Source organism: Condylura cristata, unplaced genomic scaffold (assembly GCF_000260355.1).
Source record: "Condylura cristata isolate star-nosed mole 26May11 unplaced genomic scaffold, ConCri1.0 scaffold00011, whole genome shotgun sequence".
Taxonomy (NCBI): domain Eukaryota; kingdom Metazoa; phylum Chordata; class Mammalia; order Eulipotyphla; family Talpidae; genus Condylura; species Condylura cristata.
In genome coordinates, this window is record NW_004567112.1 from 52763032 (window position 1) to 52777411 (window position 14380).

The 14380-nt window shown below is 39.0% G+C and overlaps 1 protein-coding gene across 2 annotated transcripts in view; it reads left to right on the top strand.

Moving 5' to 3' along the window:
- Nucleotides 1–14380, top strand: part of A1CF (APOBEC1 complementation factor) — a 48373-nt gene that overhangs the window by 17684 nt on the left and 16309 nt on the right. For both annotated transcript variants that reach the window (XM_004680889.1, XM_004680890.1), the window contains exons 4-5: nt 3223–3461; nt 10417–10581. In XM_004680889.1, coding sequence (XP_004680946.1) covers nt 3223–3461; nt 10417–10581 — 404 coding nt within the window. The remainder of the gene's footprint in view (nt 1–3222; nt 3462–10416; nt 10582–14380) is intronic.

Below are 14380 nucleotides of genomic sequence, written 5' to 3' on the forward strand. Positions count from 1 at the left end.
ACCTGCTGCACCACCAGGGAGGGCCCACAATGCTATATTTTAATAAAGCTGTTTATATTGTGCTGTATTGTTTCAAGGGGTGGAAGATGTCACCAATTTTGGTATTTCATGGAACCTGAACATTTTAAAAGTTAGGATTATTCCCAAAATGATTGTTGAGATGGGTATAACACCTATGTTGTGAATAAAAAGGGTTTACTATACTTGTTTACTTAACACACTGTTATCCATTGGTACCTGTCAAATGGATAGGGTATAATGAATATAATAGATAGGAAATAATGCATATAGTCCATCCACAATGGTCACAGATATATAACAGTGTCTGCTGTGAAAAATTTCAGTGTCTAAATCTATCAAATCAAGGAAAAACATGCCTGCCCCATGAGGTATTATGAAGAGTAAATAGGAAAATGCATATGAAACTCAGTATCTGACATGTAACAGATACTCTTTATGCTTACTACTGGCTATAGTGGGGGAGGGGAGGAGGAGAGTAGAAAAAGAAGTATGACAAAGCATTTGTGAAGAGAAAGCTGGTGGCCAAAATGCCAATCAAATGTTAGGTTGGACATCCTAAGTATAAACACAGAAATACTTTAAAATCTGAAGATAGGATATCTTGAATAAGCAATAGCAAAATAGACATCTCAGAGCAACCTCTCCTTTTTCCACTCTGCCTTGAATCAGTTTCTTCAGAGTCTTTCTTGCAGAAAAAAAGATAACCTTTGATTTGTTTTTAGCCACTCTTTCTCAGAGAAGTTTCATCTAGAAAAGACCTACAATTGTCATATCATCATTCTTAACATCAAATATTCACTGAGCAGTGTCTAAATGTCTGGTTTCTGGAAACACTAAAGTTCTGCTTTCATTTTTTAAGAGATGGCTCTTTGTCTCCAAGCAATTCTGGAAACCACACAGATTTAAAAATAGGATATTAAGACTCTACAATCTCCCTGCTAATAATTCATATCTGACAGGGCCCCTAACTATGAAAAATTAATTTCAAATAACTAATGTTTGGGGGTGGAAGGTTTAAGTGAAGTTTAAATTTAAAAAACCCAAAGGACCACTTTATCAGCCCTCCCTCCCCAAATAAAAACACATACTTGGGTCAGTGTTCATGAGACTGAGATGTACCTGTCACAGACCTGGTGGTTAGACCTTGGTTCTTCAGAAAAGCAAGATCACTAGGATAGTGGGCCCTTCCTGGTCAGAACGCCCAACACACACTTGGGAGTTACTAGTTTCAACAAATCAGCACAATCACCTGCTCATCTGACTAAGCACTTTCATTCATGATGAATGAGAAGTTTCTAGTAAAAGACCTTCACCCATTTTTAATAACTTTGTGTTATTACAAAAGCCTAATATACAACACAAAAAACCCAAAACACAAAGTAGTAAAAGTTAAAATCATTCTATTGCCTGAAGATAATCATTATGTTGAATTTCATTATCCTTCTCAATTTTCTATACATTTTTAAGCAAAATGATCTTGTATACTTATTTTATAGTCTTCAAAAAAAACATAGCTCATTGTAAACTGCCCCCACCCTGCCCTGGTACTTATTTTTCTAGATTACTATCTTTTATTACTGTAGAGCATGCTTTGGAATGAATGTCTCATGATTCTCAAACAAATGCAGTATCATCCATTCTGGAATATTTAGAAAGATCAGGAGGCATTTCTTTTTTTTTTTTAATATCCTAACATTTGGCATTTCGTGAGCAGAGATAAACACTACAGAATAAACTGTGAAAATTATTCAGTCCCCAAAATCAGTATTATTTCAGTTGAGATATATTATACTAATCTGTACAGTGGAATATCCTGCTCATTTTGAACTTAGGGACTAATTTAAATCATAGCAAACACTATGCTTACTAAAAAATGTTGGTGCTTATCTGTATTTCCTAAGGTCATGTTCCAGAAAGTATATTATTTGACCAAAGTCTATGCACCCTCAACCTTCTGATGTATTTTGCAACCATGTGCAAGAAAAGTTTCATCAATCTATCTACACTCTGCCAATGAGGCTTATACCAACTTGCTAATAAGTAACATTGTACAGTTGACGTAACAAAAACTGAACTGGGTTTCTGGAGGCCAGTTTAATCCCTTAAATGCTGTAACACCATAAGCAAGTCATTAAATTTCTTGGAGTATTGAGTTCAGTAAAATGGAAATAACACCTACATGCCCATCTCAAAGGCTCCTTAAGTAGGCCAAATAAGAATGCATTTGGAAATTTGCCCAGTATAAAAACTAATTGTAATAGCAATCATATCAGAAGGGGTTCTCTTATAAGTTGAAGAGAAAGGGAGAACCAGAAATGAAAAGTTAAATGTCTCCAAAGCCAGGCAGTTACCTGAATAATGTAGGCCAGGTAAACAGGCCTCAAGACTGAGGATGCGTTAAAGACTAAAACGAAGGATCACAGATGCTACTCAGCTTCTAATAATGGAATAATTTTTTCTTTTTAAAAAATGTAGAGCCAGTGTTGACAAAGTTTTCAACTCCTCAGAGCAACTACAACTCTCCAAAAAATATTTTAAACACTATGAAGACCAAACATCCCATATCTCGCTCATATATTTTTTAAAAAAATATTTTACTTATTTATTTGCATACAGAACTGGTGTACAGGCCAGAGGTGCAGGGGTGGTGAGAAGATTCACCAGAGATAGAGTGGGGAGCAGAACAGGCAGACTGACAAAGTACACTGCTGAGGGGAGCAGCAAGAGAGACAGGAGAGGTGTGACACGCCATGTGAATCACCTCCAGGTCGGGATCAAACTCACACTGAAGTGGCTCGCTTGCCATGCTGTGCTCTAACCAGCTGTGCCACCAGGGAGGGCCCAGAGACATACATTTTCAAACTCTATCTTAAGCTTTCATTCTTATTATTTATGCATATAAGACTGGGGTACAGGCCAGAGGTGTGGGGGTGAGAAGATTCACCATAGGTAGAGTGGGGATCAGAATAGGCAGATCTACTGAAATACACTGCTGAGGGGAGCAGCAAGCAATACAGGGGAGGTCTGCTGTCCCATGTGGGTCAACTCCCTGGCCAGGGATCAAACTTGTGCTGTAGTGGCTGTGGAGAACTTCATGGGGCTGCACTTTAACCTGTTGTTCCACTAGGGAGGGCCTTATCTTAAACCTTATTCCCACCAGGATTCTCACCAATCACTATGATATGTCTGTTCTTTTTGCAGAAACGGGCGGCTCTTAGGGGTTTGTGCCAGTGTGGATAACTGCCGGCTGTTTGTGGGGGGAATCCCAAAAACGAAAAAGAGAGAAGAAATCTTATCAGAGATGAAAAAGGTTACTGAAGGAGTTGTTGATGTCATCGTCTACCCAAGTGCTGCAGATAAAACAAAAAACAGGGGCTTTGCCTTTGTGGAATATGAGAGCCACAGAGCAGCCGCCATGGCCCGGAGGAAACTTCTACCAGGTCAGCATCCTGTCCTCAAGTATGAGACTTTTCCACTCCATTTTGCCTTCTCCAGGTCACCTGGACTTTTAGCAAAGAAACTGAATGTGATTTTGAGTGTTCTTACTCCACAGTTTTGCTTGTTATGTTTTAAACTCTTCACCTTTCTTATTCACAAATAAGATAATCTTGGTTCCTTGAAGTTATCACTGACAAGTTCTGAAAAATGCCATTAGAGGCATCCAGTCTAATTTACGTGCACTGAAGAAATCCAGAATTTCAAATTACAACAACTCTGTAATGAATCCTCAAAGAATTTTCTCAAAGTGAATAATTTCTTAAAATTAGACATATCAATCAATAGTTGCCTTATGTATTGGTTTTGTTATCAGGCTTACTAAAATTAGGTAACATCATCTATTATAATGTAGAAATAAATCTACAAGTAATATGTTACCCAATGGCAATTAAGTGATATATGTCTATTAGGAATCCTAAGTGCCCAATAATTCCTGAGTAATTTGGGAACTAGAAATGATAGCTCTCTATGGATAAGCACCTTTGTTAGGTGCTATAGCCACAGGGTAAGTCCCATTGGTACAATACTCATCCACTGCACCAAGTTACTGCCTCAGTCAGATCATCCTGAGGAAAAATTGTTAAAAAATCTGCAGTCCATTCTAAAATAGTTGCTAAAACTTACATAAAGTAAGGTATCAAAATAAGATAATCTCAATAATGCCAGACTAGACACACTGAAACAAACTCTTCTCATGAACATGATGAGACAGCCACCAGACTCAAACAAAACAAAAATATCAGTTAACAAATCTACAAATAAATGTAGATTTACATTGTCTTTAGACACATTCCTAATAACAAAAGAAATAGTTAAATGAGCCCTGTAGAAATTTTCAAAATTAGAAGCTGACTTCTTAGTTTGAGGAAATTGGATAAAGGCAGATTTAATGGAAAAAAAAAAAAACACATAGGAGAAAGCTCCCCAAACTGCTAAATCATTAAAGAGGTGGGTATTTCTTTTAAGTTGAAGCTTCCATTTCCTACTTCCTCACTATGCAGTGGTCATCTGACTCACAGGCAAACTGAAATGTCACTTGGAGTCATACCTAGTCTCTCCACGATATAGACTTAGTGTTTTATTATCCTCTTCAATTCCTCTCTCTTCAGCAACAACAAATACATTATTGACTCGTCCTTCATACCCACCTTCTTCTCGAGAGTCAGTATAATAGTAGCATAAACAGATGATCCAAATTAACGATGTTTTGGACAATGGTGAAAAAGCAGTACATATTTAGTAGAAACAATACTTTAAATTGTGAATGACAGCCTTCTGCTTTTCACTTCAATATAACATTCAATAAATTTCATGAGTGATTCAGCACTATTATTAAACAGACTGTTGGATGAGTTTGCCCTACTGTTGGTTAATGTAAATATACTGAACATGCATCTATACCTAGGTTAGGCTATGATATTTGCTAGCTTAGATGTACAAATTTACTTTCAGCTTACAAAAGGTTTATAGAACATCATCATAAAGTCAAGGGTGATCCCCATACTTAGATTACTTTTTTTACTATCTTCAAATTATTCTACCAGCTTTGCCTTTTCTGTGATCCTCTGCTTACTCCATCCTAAATATAACCATGAGATTAGTGTTCCCAAGTACCATGTTGACCTTTCACAGAATCCTTGCAAATAAGTATATATCGATAGGTTAAGTGGTGTCCCTCATTTAACAGTTCAAAAATATGCATGGACTTCTCGCTGTATCTGGGGTATGAGTAAAGGCCTCTCCTTCATGGCTCCAATCCTTTATACTTGTATTTTCTATGTTTTGTTTCCCAATATAGCTCCCCTTCTGTCAGAAAAAAACTCCTCAATGTCCTGGATAATGCCACGCTCACTTCTTTTATATTCCTAATGCTGTATCCCTTACTAGAACAGCTACATCTCCCCCCTCCACTTAATAATGGCAGTCAAAGACCTCAGGTCAGCCACTTCCTTGACAAAGTGTCACACTTTCAGTCCATACAAGTCACTTCCTTCCTCTATTATCTGTATATATATAAAAAAAAAAAAAAACGAGCATATGCATTCATCTGGGGAGTAGGGGAAGATGGCAGAGAAAGAGGGTTCAGAATAGGAGAAAAAGAGTTTCTAGGGTCCAGACAATCAGTGTTCCTGGACAATCTGATCTCCCCATTAGTTTCCTTTTTTGTCAAAGAAAACAGCACACTGACCCACAGAAAGAGCTTCTGACTTTACCTGAGTCAACTGACTACACTGGGCATTGCCAAACAGCTGAGCTTCAGCATTCTCTTTGAGGGTCCAGCAACAGAAAAACTACCTCAAGCTCCCCATCACTATCTTTATCATGATCTGAGCCACCTCATCCCCCTTGCCTAGGACCCTTTGAGTTGGCTTCAATTGAGTTGAATTTCATTCAGCTCAGGGTAGTCAAATGACCTTCCTCACAGACTACCAAGATGAAACACAATGGGAAGCGAACCAACCAGGCAAACCTTCATTCTCTGAGGCCTGAAAGTAAACTCTAAGGCTCATTTGCACACTCTACCTGTTATCTCACTGTAGATTCAACAATAACAAAGGACTTCAGTAATGGCAATCCTCTGGGGAGCCTTGTTGTACATAATGAGATATTTAAGAAACATGATCAAGAAGCTTTTCCTTCTTAATTGATTCAGGCTTGAATACAAAGAGAAAAATGTTGTCTAAAGTAATACATTGATTCCCCAGCATCCTACCTTTTCTGTTGGCAGCCATAGCTCACATGATGAAATGAGGGCTGTGTTTGAGTGTTTGGAAAAAATCTAACTTGGAGATTATTAATCCATTCTAAGGACTTTATGGAAAAATGATCTAAAGGTGGTTAGCCTGCTTCAGAATCACTTGGAAATTAAAGTACAAATTCTAGGGCCCCACCACAGGAGTTCCTGATTCAGTAGGTCTGCTGTAGATCTGATAATCTGCTTTATCGCAAGTTTCCAAGGTGATGCTGCTCCTGCAAACACTAATCTAATTCAATAGTTTTGCAACACTGGCTGCAAATCTGAACCACCTGAGAAAGTTTTTAATACGACCAGTACCCACATCAGCTTCTAAAGAAATCTGCCTGTCTAGGGTAAAGCATAAGTTTTCATTATGTTTCAATTGTGCAGCCAAGTTTTGTGGACTCTGTTAAATCTATCAACTAACACTGGACATTAACCTGTAGGAATAATACATAGGGTTAGCTGAGAAATTACTCAGTATGAAAACATTTACTAGACATCTACAACAGACATTGTTCTTCTTTAAATGACTTGGGAGATTTTTTTTTAAAAATCAGACTTAACCACTGCAGTCAAAGAGTACATATTTTGAGGAAACTAAACATTTCAGAAAATAGACAAAAACCAAAACATAATATTAATTATTTTTCAAGTGACAAACTAACACCTTTATATGCATGGTCTTCTTTTAATCTTCAAAGTAACCTGAATAATTATTTTTACTATACCAATTTTAGAATTGAGACTTAGAAGGAGTATGTTTCCTAATCAGGGTCAATGATCTCACATCTGGGTTTTTCTGATACCATTGAACATCATCATGTTCCCAGTCACTCTGCAACACTGACTCCTGAAAAGACATTTAATAGAATATACCTCTTTCCAGGTGAGGTCTCCTTTCTGTTCACTCAAGCTTCTGCAGATCTTCAGTTCTGTGGATACTCACCATGGTTCCAGATTTGGGAAGCAAATACCAATGTGTTAGAACAGCAGTTCTCAAACCTAGCTGCATGTTAGAATTCACTGAGGTGAGGGGCCTGCCTGGTGGCACAAGTTAAGTCTCAGCACCAACAAGTTGCTGCTAGCCACTGCAGCTCCCGTTTGATCCCAGACAGAGAGGTGACCCACATGGTGCAGCAGACCTCTCCTGTCCCATCCACTGCTCCCCTCAGCAGTGCATTTCAGTCTGCTTGTTCTGCTCCCCACTCTTACTCTGGTAAGTCCTCAAACTTTCCCATACCTCTTGTACATATAAATACACCCAGCTCTTGTATGCGTAAATAAACAAAAATAAATCTTAGAAAATATCACTGGGGTGTCCCTCCCTGGTGGCGCAGTGGGTTAAAGCACAGCACCAAGAAGCTTAAGCCACTTCCGCATGAATTCAATCCCTGCCTGCCCCGAGGTGACCACATGGCGTGGCAGACCTCTCCTGGCCCGCCCGCTGCTCCCCTCAGCAGTGTACTTCGTCGATCTGCCTGTTCTGCTCCCCACTCTGTCTCTGGTGAATCCTTTCACCCTCCACATCTCTGGCCTGTACCCCAGTTCTGTATGAATAAATAAATAAATATTAAAAAAAAATATCACCAGGGTACTTTAAGAATCATGGTGTTCAGACCACTTATACCAGAATTGGAAGGGGCAGGATTTGGGCTCATCAGTGATTTCGTAAACCTTCAACAGCCAACTCCAAAGGGAAAATCAAAAGCATTAACTTGCAGTATTTGTGGATTTTCATGACATTAATATTCCCAACATAGTACATTTCAAGTAGTCAAGATAAGAATACCAATCAGATCACAGAATTCTGAAAATTTTGCAGTATATTCTTACATGTGCCTCAGAACAGGCAAAATCACTGAAGAGTAGAAATCAGGCTTCAGTGCTTTTTAAATTTCTTTCAATGTGGGGCCAAGGTTGAGATCCCTAGGCTACAGAAACCAGAGTAACCTAGGATCTATAGGAATCTTGAGATAAAACAAGCAGCAAAGTCTGTATAAAGCACAGAACAGAAAGGAAGGAAAGCAAAAGGAATGGGAGGAAAGTGGAAAGGGGATAGGGAAGGAGGGAAGAAGGTTAGAGAAAACTGCACTCTGGGATACAGTGCAGTAGGAGTTATCAGTCTCCCTAAAGGCTACTATTTAGATTTTAAAATGTTGGTACCTGGCCCTCCCTGGTGATGCAAGGGTTAAAGTGCAGCACTATGAAGCTATCTGCAGTCACTGTGGCACAAGTTCGAGCCTTAAAAATAGAAATAAATTAATTAAATAAATAAATATGTCAGTACCATGAGCACTTTCTATTCTTTTCTTTTTTATAAAGATTTATTTATGTATACAAACAAAAACTGGGGTAAAGGCCAGAGGTGTGGGAGGTGAGAGGATTCACCAGAGACAGAGAGAGGAACAGAATAGGCAGATTGACTGAAATATACTGCTGAGGGGAGCAGTGGGCGGGTCAGGAGCTCTCTGCTGCGCCATGTGGGTCATCTCCGCGGCGGGGATCAACCTCGTGCTGAAGTGGCTATGGATAGCTTCATAGCAATGTTCTTTAACCTGTTGTGTCACCAGAGAGAGCTCCCATGGGCATCTCATTAGCTGCTTTTCAAAGAATAAAAAGATGTGTTTGGGCTGAAAATAATTGCCTCCATTGTGCAATATAATGAAATAATTACCAAAATTAAGAATTTTTGATGTTTTCTCTTGATTTTTTTATTACTTCTATAATACAGCTTGTTCTGAAACAGTTAATAAAAACCAACAAGATTTTCCATCAATTTAGAAACTGAGTGGACCCTCAACCTCTTCTCATAACTGCAACATGGATCTGTACCGTTGAGGGGTCCAGGAGCTAAGCAGAGATAAAGTATTAAAGTGGGGAACAAGGTAGAAAAGTGAAACAGACCTGGACAAGTTATCCTCTCTGCAGCTCATTTCCCTCCCTGTAGAGTCACTGAGATAACATCTGGGAAACACAGAGTATAGTGCAATTCACTCAATAGATTGCTATCATAGCAAAGCAAAAATACATGCTGTCTTAGCGAACAACTGCCTATTTATGAATAGTTCTCAACATAGACTTTCATTGCTTTTTCTGTCTTCTTTATTTAGGTGAAAAATGTTTCCTCCAGTGGCCTGAGTTTCTCATGTTCTGACAGAGAGAAAACTAGGAGGGTACACAGTTGATCAGGGCCCTCACCAACTCTAAGGTTCAGAGAACAAACTTGGGGTACATGAAACCTACCCACTCTTGCCCATCTACCTTTTTTTTTTTTTTGTGGACAACCAGCAGTGGTAGCGGGACCACAGATTCCAACAGCTGCAAACATATTTCCCAGTGAAATTTTCTTGTTTTAAATTGTATCTTTTTTCAAGCTAGCCTTACTTTCTAATACTGAATGATTTAGATTCACACCTCTTCAGATATATTATGTTACTACACCTTACCCACCACCAAAGCACCAATGATTCTTTTTTTTTTTTTAAAGATTTATTTATTTGTGCATACAGAACTGGGGTACAGGCCAGAGGCTCAGGGGCGGTGAGAGGCTTCACCAGAGACAGAGTGGGGAACAGAACAGGCAGATCAACGAAGTACACTGCTGAGGGGAGCAGCGGGCGGGTCAGGAGAGGTCTGCCACGCCATGTGGTCTCCTCCGGGGCAGGCGGGAATCGAACTCATGCGGAAGCGGCTTTAGATTCTCAGTGCTGTGATTTAACCCGCTGCGCCACCAGGGAGGGCCCGCACCAATGATTCTTATCTTTTAAATACTTCAGAATGTCAGATGCAAGGTCTGACCCCTGAATCCATTCATTTTCTCTTATTTTGTCAACTCACCTTCACCTGTGAGAGCTATCCTAAGACCCAAACATGCCCTCAGCTGCCTCCTTTCTATTCCATTTCAAACCACATCCTAGTTCCCTTCTCACTCAGTTATTATATTAAGCCATCTGTCATAAAGAACACCCTTTTAGCCAGCCAGCTCTTAACACTTATTTGTAATGCTTCTTAAAATCAATAATCACCTCTCTTAATATTGGTCTTCTCTCTGTCAAGTCTTTCAGGGTCAGTTTGATTTAAGAGGGCATCAGTATGAATTGAGATTATATTGTTCTGATTTCTACATAATTAATCATGCTGTGATCCTTTTTTAATAGGAAGAATTCAATTATGGGGACACCCTATTGCAGTAGACTGGGCAGAACCAGAAGTAGAAGTTGATGAAGACACAATGTCTTCAGTGAAAATCCTGTATGTAAGAAACTTAATGCTGTCTACCTCTGAAGAGATGATTGAGAAAGAATTCAACAACATTAAACCAGGTAGGACCAAACAGGAAGATTACCTTTTCAACATGTAGACTAAAGGTACTTATGTTTGAGATGATTTCCCATAACATTAAATATTTGTTGTATTAATGAATACATGTCCATTAATGCAAATCTAATGCAGGATTTCTCAAATTCAGTATCAATGACCAGATAATCTCAATCGTGAAGGTCTGTCCCCTGAATAACATCTGGAAAACACTGAGTATAGTGCAATTCACTTAATAGATTGCTATCATAGCAAAGCAAAAACACACGTTGTCATAGCTAAAAACCTGCTGTTTATGAATAGAATCATTAACAGTATCATCCCAGGCCTCTCCCAATTAAACGCCATAACGACTGCTGAGATATAAGATCCAAAATATTTTCAGACATTCTAAATGTACACAGGGGGAAGTGCAATGATGTAGAATCACCCCTATTAATGGTACAAAATATGTTTGTGACTTTAGTTACTTAAATAAGGAGATGGCAATTAATTTTAGGAGGCTCACTTGGATAAAGAGAATGGGTAAGGAACAGAGGAATGGGGGAGGGAAGTAGCTGCTATCCATCTTTTCAATACTTTTCAGTATCAATTCTAAGTTATGAGATTGATTCCCCATCTCTTTTTTCTCATATAGAACTACAACATAAAGACAAGTAAAGCATTTTAATAACCAGTGTATAAATAAGCTTTCCTTGAAGCTCACTCGGCAGAACATCAATATTCTGCAAATTGTTAGATGGAACTGATGAAAGGATTTCATAGTCAAATAAGTTTGCAAATACCTAGATCAGCAAAGTTAAGTAGATTTCTTTGTCATGGGCCTATTAGAGTGCTTACTATCTTAATATGTTTTTGAAAGTCTCCAAAAGTAGAATGCTTCATTTCCCAAACTTTTGGACCATTTCCCATTTTTTGGTAGATTATCTTCTGGGATGAGGGCATCTTAGAAAATACTCTGTGCACTACTGTGAAAACATCCTCCCATAAAGAAAGCATCCCTCCCTCCAGGTAATAACCCTCTAGGTCTTTGATAAGCATCCATGGCGCCATCATATTGAAACTCACTTTACTTACTTCACATAGTCACACTGCCTGTTCTACCTCTGGGTACTATGTCAGGTATATCAGAATAAGCTATTCTGTTACAATTATTTTATTTTTTAATGTTGTAATTATATATATATATATATATATATATATATATGCATACAGAACTGGGGTGCAGGCCAGAGGTGCAGGAGTGGTGAGTAGATTCACCAGAGACAGGATGGGGAGCACAACAGGCAGATTTACAAAGTACACTGCTGAGTAGAGCAGCAAGCAGGTCAGGAGAGGTCTGCCACGCCATGTGGATCACCTCCGGGGCAGGGGATCAAACTCACACTTAAGCGGCTGTGGCCAGCTTACAATGCTGTGCTTTAACCTGCTGTGACACCATGGAGGGCCCCTGTTACAACTCTTACAGAAGAAAATTAGTAAGGATATCATTCTCCTTCAGTTTCACCAAAGATCTTTTGCTAGCCTTTCGAACTCTGCCCCTCCTGTCATTTTACTACAACAATGGCTCCCGCCGTCAATCCATAACTAGTTAATCAAAAAACTGCAAATGTCTTATGGCCCTGCCATGTGTCCAGTGTAGAATGAGCTTTTTCAAAGTATGTTTCATTTATTCAGGGTCATTCAGGTAACAAACAAGTAGCAACTCCCAGATTTGAATGCAGGTCTAGTTACAAGTATCTTAACAATCCTTGAACCCCATGTTCCAACTATTCCATTCATTCATTTTATTCATTCAGTCATTTTCAGTAGCTCTTATGTGCCAGGCACTGTTGAAGAGTTAACAGGTATTTTATGTGTGTAGGAGTTGTTGATCCCCAGAGGGTGCTCCCTGGTGGCGCAACAGGTTAAAGTGCAGCACCATGAAGCCTTGGCAGCCACTGCAGCAAGAGTTCACCCCTGGTTAGGGGGGTTACGCATGTGGCATTGCAGACCTTTCCTGACCAGCCCACTGCTCCCTTTATCAGCGTACTCTGTCAAACTGCCTGCTCAGCTCCCCACTCTGACTCTGGCGAATCCTCTCATCCCCTGCACCTTTGGCCTGTACCCCAGTTCTATATGCATAAATAAATAAAATCTTTAATAAAAAGAAATCCCCCCAGAAAGAATTATAGTAATGTCAGCTTACTCTTCCAGAAAGTTGATGGAGTTGAAAACACAGAAACCAACATATGCCTGCATAAATATTGTTTCACAAACAAGCCCTCCATTTCATATTAACTTTCTACCTTTCCAGATGAGTGATACTTTAATACTTCTTATTTTTATCTAATTACCTTTTTTGGGAAAGGGCTAGCACAAGAAACTACCAAAAATGAGCTTCCTTTCATAGTCATATCAGCTTTCCCAGCCTGCCTATTGAAAAGAAACAGTCCCTACTAATTATAATGAAAGTAATGAATGCCAGATATGTTGCTTTCAAAAGTTTCCTTTCGGGCCTAAAGTGTGTACAGCTATTGCAGAGCTGGATCTGGTCACACAACTGTCAGGCTCTGTGATGATGCATGAATTATTTTTGGCATTTTGCAAAAGAACTTAAACTGCTGAGGTGAACAACTAGCAAACATCTGATGTGCTGGGAGGGAAAAGTCAAGAGCTACTTAGTTTCTTTTCCAGTGGAAGGGATGAATTCTTAAATATTTGGAAAAATTGTAGAAAGAAAACACGAAGATAGATCATTAAAATTTTCATTTAAGAACTGAATTCCAGGGCCTCCCTAGTGGTGCAAGGGGTTAAGTGTCAGCACTATAAAGCTATTGCCAGCCACTGCAGCATGAGCTTGATCCTAGCCAGGGAGTTGACCCACATTGGCATAAGCAGACTTGTCTTGTCTTGCCCACTGTTCCACTCAGCAGTGTATTACAGCCAATCCACCTATTCTGCTCCCTACTCTGTCTCTGGTGAATCCCTTCACCCACCCCACTCCTCTGGCCTGTGCCCCAATTCTTGTATGTATAAATAAAATAAAACTTGAATCCCTAAAAGGAACCTGAATATTCTTGGCAAATATTTGGCTATATATAATTTTAACCCCACTTAACCTGAAGGTATTATAATTCCATATAGAGAAGCAGATATCCATCAAAACAGGAAATGGGGATACAAGATAATAAGGTCTTTCCCAGTGTAGCCTAAGGGAATGTGCGGAAATTCCAATTAGATCATTCTATATATTCTGATTTTTCTTTAAAAGACAGTACATCAGAATTCCCCCAGACAGATGGCTGGTTCATCCCCAGGGCTTTTGATTCAGTAGGTCTAGACTGAGACACCAGCATTTGAATTTCTATTAAGTTCTAGAGAGCCCCAAACTTTGGAAACAGCAATCCTCTAGTCTCCCTCTACATTGTAACTGTTTGTCAGGTAATTGATGTGGCACTGACATGCTGATATTGAACAGTTACCTTTATCCAATTCCATGTTTTATGATTTTAAAGTCTTTTTAATCACTGCTGATGGATGATCACTGATAATGAGCATCAGTGTTTTACTACCCCTTCCTCTGCCTAGTGATAACCAATCAATAAACAAACTCCTATACATGGAATCAAAACATAATAAGTCATGTAGTGAATACTACCACATGGTAATAGAAAATTACTTTTTATGATATAAACTCTCACTTTCTAATTTACCCAATTTTTAAATTTTGAAGAATTAAGATTTCCAAAATACAAGTCCATTTCAGTATCTGTAAGCTGAATTTGAGAACACCTAAATCCATTATCATGTGAAATGCCACCT